The 16,390-nt window shown below is 41.2% G+C and overlaps 1 protein-coding gene across 4 annotated transcripts in view; it reads left to right on the forward strand.

Moving 5' to 3' along the window:
- Window positions 1–16,390, forward strand: part of PDE4D (phosphodiesterase 4D) — a 584,878-nt gene that overhangs the window by 515,551 nt on the left and 52,937 nt on the right. For all 4 annotated transcript variants that reach the window (XM_067569281.1, XM_067569283.1, XM_067569282.1 and 1 more), the window contains one exon: window positions 2,088–2,200. In XM_067569281.1, the coding sequence (XP_067425382.1) occupies window positions 2,088–2,200 (113 nt within the window). The remainder of the gene's footprint in view (window positions 1–2,087; window positions 2,201–16,390) is intronic.

Here is a 16,390-nt window from a genome sequence, read left to right on the forward strand (position 1 = left end):
GCTCCCTGGTCCACAGCTCTCAAGTGAGAGCATCTCCCAATACTACTGCTCTCAGAAGTGTGAGTTTAGTCTGGTGAAAAATGCAGTTGCTTTAGGAGAAATCATAGACAGGTTTTACAGATGACATCTTCACTGTGGAACTATTAGAATTATTTTTGCTGATTAGCACACAATCAGCATATGCAGGTTCTCATGATCTCATGGTCGTTTTGTGGGTGAGGGGAATGCATGACACTTTTTGCTCCTCTTCTGGGTCCACTGCTACACGTTGTAAAACAACATGCTGCAATATGACACTTGGTAATTTAGAAAAGACAAAAATCTTTCCAATCTGATATTGGGTTTCCAGGGTACATTTCTGGGGAGCTATCAGCAGCCCTTCCCCTCCTCCCCCCTCAAAGCTAACTGTGATACACACACAGTTTTGGTTTAGAGTAAATATTACTGCAATATTTGAAAAATCCTTTTATTGCTACATCTTTGGGTAGACATAATTATACTTAGCCCTTGCATGGAATTACATCTTCAAAGCACTTATACATATTAATGGATTAATTCTGGGCAGCCCTATGGGCTAGGTAAGAAACGGTTATTACCCTCACTCCCCAGGCTGGGAATCTGAGGCAGAGAGGATAGCACATCTACAGACCAGATAATCATTCAGGGAAGAAATATGCGCTTGAGACATGCAATCCTTAGGGGGAGGGAGGAATGGGGCAGACACTCTGGTCAAGAGACCAGAGACCCTAGGTGATTTTCGCCTTCCTCTGCTGCATGGGGCACGGGGCACAGGTCACTTGCTGGTGGATTCTCTGTACCTTGAAGTCTTTAAACTCTGATTTGGGGACTTCAGTAACTCAGGCCTAGGTCAGGGGACTATGACAGGAATGGGTGGGTGAGGTTCTGTGGCCTGCGTGGTGCAGGAGGTCAGATCATAATGGTCCCTTCTGACAGCCTTGGGGCGCCCCAGACACAGTGGAGTGCAGTGGCATGCCACCTGCTGAGCACCCAGAGCCTCAAGCTCACAACACAAATCTTTAATCCTGTCGCTGCAGCTCCCCTGGCTGTAGAGAAGCCGGGTTGTCCCCCTTCGCTGTTATATAAGCGCCCGTCACCTGGGTGTGTGTGTGTGTAGAGGGGGATTTGCGCGCGCCTTATGTTCTCGCCCATGTGGCGGTGACATGTGGCGGAGAAGCCGAGGGGGCTCCGGCCCTACGTGTTAGCTCCTCCAGCTCCCAGACAGCAGCGGAGGCGACGGCCCGGCGAGCTCCACGCCGGGTTTTCTGCAGCTCCCCCTCCACACACAGGCGCTGCTGCTGCCCCGGGCCCCGGCTTCGGCTAATCCCGGAGAGCAGCGAAGCTTCCCGTCGCCTGCTGCTCGCGTGTGATGCCCCATAGCGGCACCCTGCCGGGACCCTGGGGGGCTAAAGCACCCACCGCCCTGGCTCTCAGAGCGCAGCAGCCCCGGCCTCTGTCTGCTCCTCGCCGCGGCGGGAGGAGGAGGAGCGGGAGCGGGAGCTGAGAAAACAGGAAACGCGGCGGCCGCACACACGGCAGCAGCCGGGCTGATTCATTTCTGCTCGGAGCCTGCCTGGGGGCGGGGCGGGGCGGGGAGAGGAGGCGGCGCTGCCTGGCTCTACCCTGGGCAGGGCACAGCTCCATGCAGCATCAGCCGGAGCTTCCCTTCCCGGAGGGTGGCAGCGGAGCGGAGCCGAGCCGAGAGACTAGCCGCGGGCGCACGCACGCACGGCGCTGTCGCCTCCAGCCAGCACCATGCAGTCTAGGGTCCGCTTGAGAGACTGAGGCCACAGGAAAGGACCCGCCCGAGGGGCAGCAGCAGACACGGGTTTCAAAGAAAGAGGCTGCTGCCGATCTGGTTGCCCGGCCAGTTCCTTTGTGGTTCCCGTTGGAGACTGAATCCTGCCCGCCCTCAGTGCCCTGCGTTAACAATATGAAGCAGCAGCACTCATGTGTGGGCACTGGGCATCTGGGCATGGCTGGGTATGGCAGGATGGACCCTTTGCAGCTTGCTGTTAGCCCTGTGAAGCGCTTGAGAACTGAGTACTCCTTTCCCTATCTCTTCGCAGAGGAGGCCTATCAAAAACTGGCCAGCGAGACCCTGGAGGAGCTGGACTGGTGCCTGGACCAGCTGGAGACCCTGCAAACCAGGCACTCTGTCAGTGAAATGGCCTCGAACAAGGTAGGACCATCGGGCTCCCTTGCCCCCTATTTCTCCTCCTCACTTGCTACCAAAGCTGGAAATCCAGGGGCTAGTTTTTAGCCAGGCACAAAATACGTCCAACTACATGCAGGGTCCCGTTCTCCGGGCGATGCGCTTGGGTTTAGCCAGGCAATTCCAAGTAAAAACTTTACTGCATCTCTGGGCTTCCTTTTAAGGTGCCACTAAATCGTTTAATTTAAAAAAAAAATAACCCCATGACCTCCAACGTTTGTAAATGAAGGGACTGTTATCCTTAACTAAAATGTTCACGGCTTTGTTGACCCTGACATCTCAATATAAATGTGTATGAACGGATCAAGGAGCCTAAAAGCAAAGTTCTGTTTCTGATGGCGTGTGTGCGTGCATTTGGAGGAATACTGAAAACAATGAAATAGTTCTGGGACTTTGATATGTTGTTGCAAGGGAATACTCTGTATGCTATTAACACATAAAAAAAATAGATGCAGTGGACTAAGACATGAAAATAGCTGTGTTGGGCTTGGAAACAGGACAAATTCATCGTGTTAAGCTCTGTACGTGAATCTGAAGGATTGTGTGTGTAGTTTGTGCAGATTCCTTTGACTGTAAATTTCAAGGCAAATTTTGAAAGTGGTTCAAACATTACCTGTTGGAAGGTTTAAACCATTTCTCTATGAGTTTAAAAGAAAAAGGTATTATATTTGATTGCTGACCATAACAATCTTTTCAGTTATTCATTCTTGCTACACACATTCTGTTGTGAGCTAAGAAAATGATATATTTTTATATCAGAAGTTAGTTGTCTATAACGGAGAGGTATAAAAGGCTGTTAGCAATCTTGTACCAGAGAGTGAGCTTCTGAAAAGGTAATAAGAAAGATAATGCTCAATTCAATATTACTGTATTTTAAGTGGTACAGACTCTATTTTAGCTGTAAATATTGGTGCTAATACATGGCATAACATTGTTTGTTACAAATGTTTGGAAGAGAAAAGAACATATATTTCACATTTTCTTTAGAGAATAAGCCCTATTTATAGGGCTTCCAGATAGCCCATTTCACCCTCCTACTTTCCTCAGTGCCCTCAAGCCCACAAACTGAATATTCAGCTAATATTTATGGCATTCATTTTAAAGGCTAAGATAATAGGCTTTACCTGACATTCAGAATTTATTTTACATCTGTCATAAACAGAACTTGCTATAAGCTACTTTGGGAGGTGTATGACTTCGCCACATTCGTAATCATTCTAGGAAAAAGGGGGTTTAATTGTAACAAATACAAGTACACATCTTTCCTCTATTGCACCTATGCAAACAGCTGATTAATCTTTTAATAAACTTTTATTATTCTGAATGTGTTTACTCCCCCCCTCCCCCCCAGAAAATCAAGAAAAACAAATAAGGTCTTTATTAACTTAATCTCTGTCTTTTATTTTACCTTTCTGCTTTCTTGTTTTGACTGCCATTCCTAACTTCATAACCAGTTTTCATCAATTGCCTATTATTTATCTTGATACTCTGCTGTGACTGTGTATAAGATGTTCGACATTTCAACTTTTTTTATGCAAGTACATTTCTCAGTGGCACTTTGTGCTTCTCCTGTCTCCACAGTCTCTGTGGTTCTGGTCAGTTGGCTATTTCTGCTGCTTTTTTTATATGAAAGTAAAACTGATAGCAAGAGACAGAATCACAAAAGAGAAATGATGCAATGCAACATTTCCCAAACTTTAAAAACAGTTGTGTACCAAATTATTTAGCAACAATTCAAGTAGGATCTGATCCTGAGAGATACTGAGCTCCTACATTTGGGACTTGCATGAATTCCTCATCTGAGAACTGGTCCTTATTTTTTTACTGTAAATCAAGAGATACTGTGTCTGTTCCAGCTCCTGTTGGAGTCAGTGGCAAAGCTCCCATGGGTTTAAAAAGGGAGCGGGATCAGTGACACAGTTAGGGTCTGATCCTGCATTTCTTGCAAATTTGAACTCGCATCCAAATTATTGAATATTTATAGTATGCAAAGAATTCAGGCTTGAATAATTATTTTGCAAAAGGAAATGTATATAAATATTCTCCAGTTATTTGTAATTATAACAATAAAGGGTTAAAGCCTTTTAGGATCTGATTAAATACACTTAACAGCACTTGTCCAACCGCTTTGTGGTGAATGACCTCACAGCGGTTAACACTGGAAGATTTCTATAGGCTTAAGATGTCTATCTAATCTATTGACACATCAGTTTGCTTATTTATGATACTTATATGGCCCTTGCTTCAGAAGTATCTAAGCAACTCTTTAGTATTTGAAAAAGAAACAACTATAGTTATATTTTATTGAATCCAGTTCTAAACCAAGAAAGATATGGTGCCTTTACGAACACAGAAGGCAGGACTTTTTTAAAACTAAGGTTTAACCAGTTACAAATCAATGTAAAAAATATTAGTTCAGTCAGATATATTAACAACCTTAACTTTAAAAAGTTTGACCATTATTTCTGAAAACATAAGAAATTCTGATTGGCTTTTTTTCTGAGAAAATTCTATAGCTTCCATCACCCAGCATGACTGCAGGTCTTAACCTCCCTCTTTGCCTCCTTTTGTTTGTATTTGTTAATGCACTGATTGCCAGAGATAACAGGATAAACATTCTTCATGTGTACTGATTGAAATCAGGAGGAAAATGTGTCTCATAAAGGTCTTCTCCTTCAGAAACAGAATCACACAGGCAGGGCATTTGATATTTGATATACAGTAAGCTGGTTGTCATAGCCAATCTGAAGGTCATTCACAATGATGCCATATCTGACATCAGAAGTGCAAATTTATATTGCAGTCACATATTGAATAGGCTTACTTGATCCATCAACTATCGATGTAGATGTCAGAAACTCTCTGTTGCTACTTACAGCACAACACACTAAAATATTCAGAAACACTCTCAGATAGTTTTATGCGTTAAGAATGTGTTACGGTTGGTAGGTCATAAATGAAATCTTTTTTTATTTTTTGTCTATGTAAATCTAGGGGTGTATGTTTTCAGTGTTCTTTTTGTTCTTAAATTAAAAATAAATCCATGCCATTCGTCATCTGGTGAAAAATCATTATAATAAATCAGTGAGCACATACAATAATTGACAAAAAATTCAATAAGAAAAAAATGTCGGTTTCAAATGTCTCAGGAGTTGTTAAAAATAGTCATTTTATTTCTAATTGTTAAAAAAAAATCTGGCATTTATAAAACATGTTACATTTAAAAACAACTATACTAACATTGACTAATGCTCATGACATCCCTGGTAGATATGTAGGTAGATATTGTTATACTAATTCACGGGAAAACTGAAGCAGTGAAGCAGTCCGAGATAAACAGATAGTCTTTTGTGCAACAGGGATAAGAACTCAGGAATGCCTGACTCGCAGTACTAGGGTCATAACATTAGAAAAATACAAAAATGTATAGCAAAATAAAGTGAGAGGGCATTATCAGCTTATAAAATCACACTAGTGTCTGAATATTTTTCTAATATTTTCTTTGTCCACCATTTTTACAAGTAACATCTAAGATCACTGTAATTCGAGAAGAAAAAAAAAGAAAAAATATGGTGCGGGACAGATATTCTCTTTTTTTTATTTCCAATTTGTTTACTTTGTGCATTTGGCAGCACTTCCTGCATAGTCTACTCCTGGGGTGATTCTGCATCTAAAAATTCTGCGCACAATATTTTAAAATTTTGCAAAAGTCTGCATATTTTATTTGTCAAAATAACACAATATAATCATGCCAGTTTCAATTATTTTGGTAATTTATTTCAAAATACATGTCAACAAGTATGTTTGTAACAATACAGGCAACAAAATATTCAGGAATTTTTTTTTGACAAATAGATCCCTGACTAGGCATAGAACTTTGAGTAAGTCATTTCAACTACAATACAGAAATGTATTTCTTGCCCCCCTCAGAAGCAGTGCAAAGACTTGGGGGAGCTAGGGGTAATGGAGGAGCTGAGGGAGAGGAAAGGAGCCTGGAAGGGTTGTTGGGTGTGGGTAGGGGAAGTATGGAACAGTTTTTTGGGGGGAGGGATTGTTAGGGAGTTGGAGAGCCTTCCCCATGTAGACCCTGTCTGACTGCTAGCCATTCAGTCAGGCACATCAGCCCTGTCACCATGTCTCGTTTGCCCCACTCTGTCCATCATGTGCCTCCTTACCTGGCTCTGTTGTGAGGAACGCAGCCTCTTCAGTGGTAGGCTGATCTCTCTTCTGGTGCCACAGAAGCCCCTGGTGGGCATAAGGTGTAAGTAACTCAGCGCCTCTCCAGCAGAATCTATATTCTGCAGAGAAAAAAAAATCTATGGGAGACATGAATTTTGCGCGTGCACAGTGGCACAGAATTCCCCCAGAAGTAATAGTCAGTTTGGTTTCACTCTTTCCCCGGTGCTGTCAGTCAGTTGTCAGTCAGTTTCCCCTGTTTGTGTGAGTCTTTCAGACATAGTGGGGTGGCACAGGAACTGGCTATGCTGTGTCTGCACCGGATGAGGACTTATATCAGTGGTGCAAAAGCAGCTATATTAGAGGAAAGAATGCTAATCAGATTATGGTAGTATATGCCTTGTCTGTGTCAGAACTATAGTATACATTTCATAGGCCGGGGAGCATGTCTACTGTATGGCTACTATCATTGTGATCTTGTAGCATGGACCATTGTGACATCATTAGGTCTCTGCTCGAGTATAGAAGGCTCTCTCTGATCCCAGTGCAGGTTTAAGTCCTGTATTTATACAGTCCAGAGCATGCTATTGGTATTCAACAAATAGTAATGAGTGACACGCAAACTCACAGCTGTGGACTTGGGAAAGCAGAGTTGGTATTAATATGGGGAAACATTTTGAGGAACACACCTATGGTAGTGTACAGGGATGTAAAAGGCCCTTGGCTAGTTGGATGGAAATTTCCCCAGTGTAAGGTAGCCAAAGGTGGTGCTCCATGGGCCCCTTGCAAGCCTGGACATCCAAGAGAGTGAGTAGCCCAGAGAGCTATGGAGATTCTGGGCAACCCTATAGCTTGGAGCTGCCCAGTAGGCAACTCAGCCAGGGCTGTCATAACTCAGAGCAGATTCCTGGAATGCCTAAATTATTTAAGGATTGTGCCAGTCCCTGACCATGCCAGAATTGAGAAGGCCCAAAAGTAGCTTCTTAGAGGCACAGCACACAGTGTCACCCATGGTCTATATGCATGGGTCGATGAAATCACAGTTCAAAAGAGCATCACAATCAAATAGTGAGTTTATTTCTATCATCAATAAGAGTATTGCCAACTCTCATGATTTGAGTGTGAGTTTTCAACTATTTGGTGTTTTGCTTGAATCCCCAGCTCCTGGAGTCATGTGATTATCAGATACTTTATTTTTAAAATGAAAGCTGAAATTATGCTTCTAGTCCTCAGTTGTGGAGGAAAGCTTGAAAACATAATCCTAAAGGCTCATCTCATGATATTTGTGACCTAGCTCCTGATTTTTGATTCCTTGGATTGGCAATAGTGGGTAAGGCAGGCAGATTCAGTGCCCCGTTCATTTATGTGCCTTCCTGTTTAATGTTTACTACCACTGAGGCTTTTCATATTAGGCTAACATTTTTCAAATTTGTGTGCTGAAAGTTAGGCTCCCTGATGCATATTTAGATGCCTAAATAAAAGTGGACTAATTTGCAGAGCTGTTGAGCACTGGCGATGTCTGCTAACTTCAGGCAGAGCTATGAGTGCCGTGCACTTTTGAAAATCCTAAGTTTAATGTAGGTGTGATTTGGATGCTTAACTCTATGTACTTACATTCTTTGGTACAATCATACAAGCAAACAGTTTTTTTTTGTTTGTTTTTTTTAAAAATATGTTTAGGTTACATGTGGTGGCTTTTTATTTTTATTATTGTTTACTCTTCATCCTTTTAAATTCTTAGATTGTAAATTCTCCTGGGCAGGGACCTGCGCATGTGCACACAGACACTTGTGCAGTACCTTTTAGCACAATGGGCCCCTGACTATGGTCCAGGGGTTTTATGAAGAAAGATCTAGCAAACATTTTCCACAGGACTGTACTAATTTGTAGATGAGTTAAATATAGATGTATGCATATAATGAAACTAACATGCAAACATGTTTTCACTTCTGTATTTATGATTTTTTCAAATATCTCTAATATATTATTTTTGTATGCCTTGTATCTGAATTTGACACAGAAAAGTTTCAATGCACGTTGAAATTTACCACAAATGATAATCAAATTCTTTGCTATATGTGTGATTCATCAAAAGCATTGGGGGTGGGAACAAAAGTCAGTGAAGATTCCTGTTAGTTATAGTATGTGGATACTTTCTTGCTAACACTTAAGTTAGTGGTTCCAGACCTGTTGTGAGTGCACTCTTTCTCCAAGAAATTTCTCTAAACAGTTAGAAAGATTTATGTTTTATTTAGTTTTACCACACAAAACAGCTAATTTTTGACACGTCAAATAAAGTAGGTATCCAACATGTAGAGCAGGTTGTGTGTTAATGCAGGTGTTTATATTTAAGTGACTATGCAAAAGTTTCTATGAGTTGTTGAGTAAAAATAAAATGCAGATTCCCAAAGCAGAAACGCATCTAACCATCCCTCACACTCAAAGACTACTTTACTGTGAGCATCAATACAAATGTCCATGGGGTCGTTGCACGAAGCCATATCCAGTCACTGGAAAAAATACATTATATGGTCCTGTAATCCTTGCCCTATACTTACCTATACTTTTTGACCATATTCCCACCCACTGAAATAGGATCTAAACAAAAATAAAGAGAACAGGGAGTGGTTTGAACATTTCATTAAAGTGACTTGCATTTTATACACAATTTTAATTTCTTAAATATAAACATCAAGCATAACAAGAATGACACTTAAACAGTCAACTTGATATCTAGTCAGTATAAAATAATGAGTTTTTTACATCTGGCCCTGAGGTCCCCTGCCAATTTTTATGGTTTAATAATCACATTTTCCTATTGAGAAAAGTATTTTTCTTGTTCTCTGTTGCTGTATGAAAAACTTGTACCAATAACAGGGGAAACTTAACTAAGACTGAATAGGGGAAGGAGTGAAACTAAATTAACTATGCAGCAAATGCTGCCGAAGCACAAAGTAAACAAATTGGAAATAAAAAAGAGAAGTGTCTTCCCCCTCTTTTTCCCCTGTCCCAGTAATCTTTGATGTTACTTTTAAAATGAGTGGGGGAAAAAGATATTTGGATGCTAGTGTGATTGATAAGCTGATGATGTTCCTTTCACTTTACCATACATTTACGTATTTTAAGTGGTTTGATCTTAGGACCGGGAGCCAGGAATTCATGAGGTCTTATACCTGTTGTGCCAAAGAATATCTATTTACCTTCAGGCAAGCCTTTTCTGCCTCAGTTTCTCCATAAATTGTGAAAGCAATACTTACCTACCTACGTACCTACCAGAGATGTTGTGTGCATTAGTTTAATGCATGTGTAGTGGTTTTGAAAATGTAAAGCACTATATAAGTCCTAGATATTTTAAGGATTATAATTAAAATGACTGTTTTGAACAGCCAGAGTCACCTGAAACCAAAATCATTTTCCTTACTGATTTTTTTTTGTTACTGTATGAGTTCATTGTCATCTTTGCTTTATCTCCTGGGAGGGACTAAGATAATACGGTGATGGTCATCTTTATAAGAATCTAGATGGATACAGTGCAGCTTATTAGGAATAAAGGAAATGATTAATATCGTGGTTTGAAAGAATGAATCACCATTGAGAAGTCAGATTTTGTTGACTGACTAACTATTTTTTAGTGTTGTCCTTTTGAATCACTACTGGTTACTTTGATGTAGTTTGTTAAATGACCAGCAGCTTGTCTTCAGGAATGACATTCCATGTGTAGAAGCTTTATATTTGATTGTATTTTTACCAAATTTGTAAGCTCAGCCAAAGTGAAATAATATCTTTTTATTTCATATTCATAGATTACAGTGACCTGTTTTCAATTAGAGAGAAAGGATAATGCTGTCATATCCAATATAAGAGGATTTCGGTATCAGTCACTCTCTTAGGTTTCAGCTATCACACATAATAAAATATGTGCTGGAAATAAAACAGTGGAAAAAGAATTTGCTAATATCACGACTGTCAATTTTGTTGCAAAACAGGCAGGTCCTCTGTTTTGCTTTTCGGCGATAAAGACAGCCAATAATCGGATCCAAACATTTCTGCAGCTTATTGTGTGACAGCCTTCTTATATAATGTCTGGCAATGCTATCACACTTGGCTAGTTGACATGAAAGTTTAATTGGCTCTTGATGTTCCTTATCTTTCTAGGAAAATCCAAGGATCTGGATAGCTCTTTACTTAAGGATGTATGCTAATTCTGACAAGAATTAGAAATTAATAAGATGTAGTTGTTCTCATGCAAAAACTTCAGTGTAGCATCAAGAAATACTTATTAATTGAGGGCTTTATTTTGTACAGCACAGGTGAGGGATGTTATTTGTATATGTACAAGCTAAAGAGCGATGAACTAGACAGGGAATGCAGGGAGGATTATCTTGCATTGATGAGAAGATTTCTACAGAGTCACTATGCTTAGCCATGCTTTATAGCAGGAGTAACCCTTTCGTTCCCCTGAGTGCATGTAATGCAAAACCCACTTCAACAGAAAAAAGCTCCAGTTTTCAGAAGTTTCCTGTTGATCAAAATACTGTCAGCATTTTCAATCAATCCCCCTCACCTCCCTCCCATCCCACTCTCCTCTGTACCACACTAGGCAAAGGATCAAATGGAAGGAATGCCCATTAGGTGCAGCTGTGAGAGGAATCCCCTTCCCCAAGGCAGTGGCAGCCCAGGTTACTCACCGGGTTGAATATCACCATCCCCTTGAGATAGGCATGCTCCTTGGTGCTGATGTCCAGGCTCCAGCATTTGGCCAGGAAGCCATTCATGCATGGCCTAGATCTTGCCAGCGGAGGGGTGCTGCCCTCGGGGTGCTGCTGCCATTGCTGCTCCTGCCTCCTGTTGGTTAATATATTGCAGCATGCTGGGCTCTGCGGTCTCTACCATTTCGAAGTGTACCTGCTCCTGGGACAGCCCCAGCACCAGCAGGGGAACCCAGCAGCTGCGCACCAGCACCAGCTGTTCATCCTGGAAGCAGGGCATGCTCTTCATGAAACACAAAGTCTTCACCAGCACGGCCAAGGCTGTCTTGCTCACCATCTGCAGGCTACACAGGGCCAGGTACTGTCGCGAGCTGCATGAGCAGCCTGGCCCTGGAGGTGGCAGTAGCTGCTGCTGCACTACTTCCTTCTGCTCCTCGCTCTTCTGGATGTTGTAGACTGTAGAGGATGCTGTTCTGCCTCCTGCAATCCGTGCGGTAGCGGCAGCTGGCCCTGCACTCCGTGTAGGGTTGCTACCTTTTCCAGAGACCAAAACTGGACATCAGAGTTTGCCAAATGGCACCCAGACACAGAAGTAAAAAACCGGATTGTCTGGGTGAAAGCTGGATGGGTGGCAGCCCTAAGTAAAGCAGAAGACGAATGAGTAGCTAAGCACCCAATATGCATGCTGGAAGGAGTTTACTTAAACCCAAATCTCCTGAAACAAACCTAGTGCTGCACCTTACTTGTTTCCATGTAAATCTAGTCACACTTGTGCTGGAGCACAACAAACTTGCACTAAGGTAAGCCCAGTGATGAGTGTAGGTAAGGCAGAGAGATAGCACTTCCTACTAGGCACTGTACAAAGACTTGCAGGAGCAGGGGTAATGGGCGAAATTTACTGAAGTACAGAGGAATCATACAAGGCCCTCCATGCCATTTAAGTATTTCAGTGTCTCCACACAGAGACAGGAGTGGCAAGAGTAGCTATGCAGGGGGACTTCACACCCACCATTCATCCCAGAAGGCAACTTCATGCTGCCTTCAAGTGAGAAAAGTCAACTAGATACCCTGTCCTTCTAAGGAGCAAATCAGTGAGGAGTGTTGAAAGTGGATCTGAGACTTAGGACTGTTGTTGAGTCAAAAGAAACAAACGTGCAAGTTGGTGAGAAAAGAGATAGGCAGGGTCTCAGCTGCTAGACTGGGACTCTGTGCCGGTAAGTGGGAGCAGCCATTCTTTCTCTCATCTTCTAGTGGCCAACCTTGGGGTGACAAGGAACCCTTGTGTTGTAGTGCTGCTGTGGTGGGTGATGAGTGCATGAGAGAGTAGGGTCGCTGAGATCAGGCAACAGCTTGTCAAAAACCTGCTGGGGAGTTAGGAAAATGCTTTCCCCTGAGCAGTTCCTGGACCACTGCCCAGCAGACCTGCTACTCATCTCCTAGGTAGGGCCTGGGCTGGGCCATCTCTCCACTTTATGCCAGATGAAAGGAGCATTGAGTTCTACCCATAGGAGAAAACGACAACTCCCAGCAATGATCAAACAGCCACACAGAGGAAAACACTTCCTCGCTCTCTGTGTGGCTCTTTACAAGCAGCTGTCAGCTCTCCACAACTTTGCTCCTTTCTGTTGCCCCAACCCAGCATCAGCAACAGCACTTTGGGTCTGTACCACAGCTATGGATATGAGCAGACAACCTAGAGCTAATACCTGAAACTCTGCCTGCCTGTCTACCTGAGCTTAGACCTACAGTTCCTCCCTACCCCAGCAGTCAGTGGGTTTATGTCTTCTTTGAGTTCCCCAAAAGCCTTATGACTATGCCCCTTTTCAGCTACCTTAACCGGTGTCCTTAGGAGAAGGGATATCTCTTTTTACTTGCACAATCTCAGCCTAGCAGAGGTGATTTTACAATCTATCCTGTGCAGGTGCTCTGATGATTTTTTCCATATACTTCAACATAGCAACATTCCCAGTCCCTGCACACTGACGCACAATCACCCCTTTTATAGCCTTTAATTTTGTGCAGGTATGAAAGATTCTTTCCTTCAAGTGTAATGGCACAAAACAATGTAAGAAACAGAAAATATTGTGAAGTAATAATCAGTGAAAATAGTTTAGGGCATGATGTGGGAAGAAAGAGTCTTGCTTTATCCATCATACATATTCGAATATGAAATATTTCTTTTAAGATTTAAAAAAAAATTATTTTATTTGAAGTAAAATGTAAATTTCAGTGTTACTTTTTAGAGTATACTCACCAAAAACCTTAAGGTCTTTCCTAAGAAAATAGTATCGAATATTGCAAAGATGTTACTTAGAAATGGATTGCATGGAAATTAATACTTCATAATTGCTCACCTTGTTAATAGGGGCTTTACAGTTACTCATGAAGGCTTCTAGTTATTGGTGGATCTTTATGGGTGAATTTAGAGCCAAGAATTTCCTGGATATTATGCTGCGTGCAGTATACTGATGTAGTGATGGTTAGACCATAAGACTTGAAGCACTTCAAAGATGGAAGAATGATTTTTCTCCTGTTTTGTTTGTTTCAAATTTTTAATAATGGAACTTAATTGCCTAAATAAACTTTTAATGCAATGAATATGTTATCCCCTGAAAGTACAGTTGCAATACCACAGAGAAGTCAGAAGCAGTTTTGCTGTCTTGGTTATGTTGTTTCATGTTTTGCTTTGTAATCCTTCACTAAAACATGTTATATTTCAGAAACTTTTCTCTCTCTAGCCTATATTTCCATCTTTAAGTTGGTTTTACCATGGCTAGATTTTACTTTTACAAAGGACATGTCTTCACCGGATTTGTCCCTGTTACAGTCATTGGTGGCTTAATACCAGCATAACTGCAAATCTCTAGTGCTAACAAGCTAACCCATGATGTACACTAGTACTGCTTAGCTCTGTTTGAAACTGGGGTGAAATGCACTGGTGCAAATTGTGGCTTTTATCAGTTTTGCCTGTCTGTAGTGGGATAAGGCAAATTGTCAGCATAGACCAGGCCATGATCTGAGAGACCTAACTAGTCTGCAGTGCTGTTTAAAAGGTTACCTAAAACTACTGTTCAAACAATTTATCTCTTCTGTTAATTAAGTAGTAAACTACTGGAGTGGTCGCCAAACAGATTACTTTGACTGAACACTTCAGTTTTTCTGATTTTGAACAAAAGAGCAGTGTCAATAAAATTAAGCTGCTCCTTTGTGATGACAAAAGGGAAAGTGCTAGCTTGTTTATTTTTTAAAAAACAAACAGAAGAAAAGATTCATAGTATGTTTATCAACTGCTCTGATCTTTTATCATAATTAGAGGGTAGAAACCTAATTCACAGTTCAAAAATCAGGCTAGAAAAACAGTTTTGCATTCTAGTAGTCCAACTCTACTGGTCACAAGACAGCTTCTAATTCCTACAGAGACAAACTTCAGTGGTTAATAAACCTATTTAAAACAACCCTGAATATATGACGCAGAACCTCAGTACCAGAAATTGTTTAACCACTGAAACAATTCAAAGTTGCTGTGACTTTTCATATTTCAAATCTTATTCCAAATGTCTCTTTTCTTTCACCACTCTGTACTACAGAGTCTGTGAAATAGAGGGTGGATGATGTTAAATGATAATAATAGATTTTATTTCTATAGGTCATGATATTTAAGGAACTCAAAGCGATTTACAGACAATTAATTATTGTCCACTGTGAAACCAATATTATCCCCAATTTACAGATTGGGAAACTGAGGCACAAAGTGCAAGGTGACAGAGCAAGTTATCATAGGCAGACCAGAAATAGAATGCAGTTCTCCTGATTTCCATTTCTGTGTGTTAGCTACTAGACTTCATATTATTGTTTATTACTTGTATAAATAGCAGTGCCTAGATGCTCCAATCAAGGATCAGGGTCTGCCTCTGCTGGGCACTACACTAACTGATTAATTAGCCAGTCCTCCTCCCAGAAATCTCACACTCTTGCCTAGACAAGGATTTTGATGTTAGAACATGAGCCTTTCTAACTAACCCATTCCAAAAGTCTTCTGTAGAGCAGGCAGCATATATTTTAATATGCTAGGCTTCTCCATAGGCTTTCACTTCACCAGTCTAGCATGTGTTAAAGTCAGTGTGCGCTGTCTACACTAGGCATTACAAACACCTAAGAACACATCGAGTAACATGTTCTAATAACTCACTTTATCTCCTAGGGTTTGTCTACATGGGAAACTTTGCCAACAGAATTTTCAAAATGACAAACTAAAAAAAAGGCTCTCCTGATTCCAGAATGAGAGTTTTCCATGCATGGATTTATAGTGGTATAATTATATTGCCCTAGTTCTGCTGGTAAATTTCCCTATGTAGACAAGCCCACAGTTTGGACAAGAGCTACGAGTATGTCTTGATGGGCAAAAAGTGTGTTTTTCATTCATGTTAGCTTAACATGGCTGAAAAACCCCATTAAGATGCAGGTTAACATTTTTGAAGCCATATTAGCTGACCTTGTACCCTATGCTTTAACTTAACCAGTTTAGCAGGAGGTAAAGGCAGTGTTACCTAACTCACATGTTAACGTAACGGTCTAATAAATCCAGCTACACAAGATAAGCACATAAATTGGACATTTCTTCTCAAGTGGTCAGCAGTAAACAAATTAAGAATGTTGACATTTAAATTGTCATAATGGGTTTTCAAGTAGCTGTTTACTGCCTCACTGAGATGACTGGGTTAGTTCAGGACACCCTTATAATCACAGTTTTGTGATATCTGTCTGTAGGCTCTGGAAGACAGAACTGCATCAGTTCGTATTGAGAAAGTTATTTTAATTACCAGGGCTAGAAATGTAGGTACCATTTATTTTTATTTACAATTTATAAAACTCTAACAGTGCGCTTGGTGCTGTATAAAATTCAAACTAAGACCTTAGCCTGAGGAGTTTATAAACCAAATAGACAGACAACAGAGGGGATCCTGGAAAACACAGAGGGTACTGCTAATTAAGAGCAATATTTGCAAAGTAAGCAAGCGATTCATGAGAGCATTTATGGATGTGGGAAGCAGTTGTGGGCTTCCTGGAAGAACTTAGTTTTCAGGGCTGATCTGAATGAAAAAGGGATAGACACTTGTGTTGAAACTGATGCATTGAAATAGAGAAGGAGTTCCAGACTGGAAAGGAGAGCAAGGAAGAAGACACAAAGAGGAGAATGGAAGAAAGCTAGGTATGTATCATTAGTGGAACAAAAAGGATGCAGGAGAGATAAGAGAGAAATTGAATTAGGAAA

This window comes from Emydura macquarii, unplaced genomic scaffold, assembly GCF_026122565.2.
Source record: "Emydura macquarii macquarii isolate MOO-44397 ecotype Brisbane River unplaced genomic scaffold, CSIRO-AGI_Emac_v2 contig_2897, whole genome shotgun sequence".
Lineage (NCBI taxonomy): Eukaryota > Metazoa > Chordata > Testudines > Chelidae > Emydura > Emydura macquarii.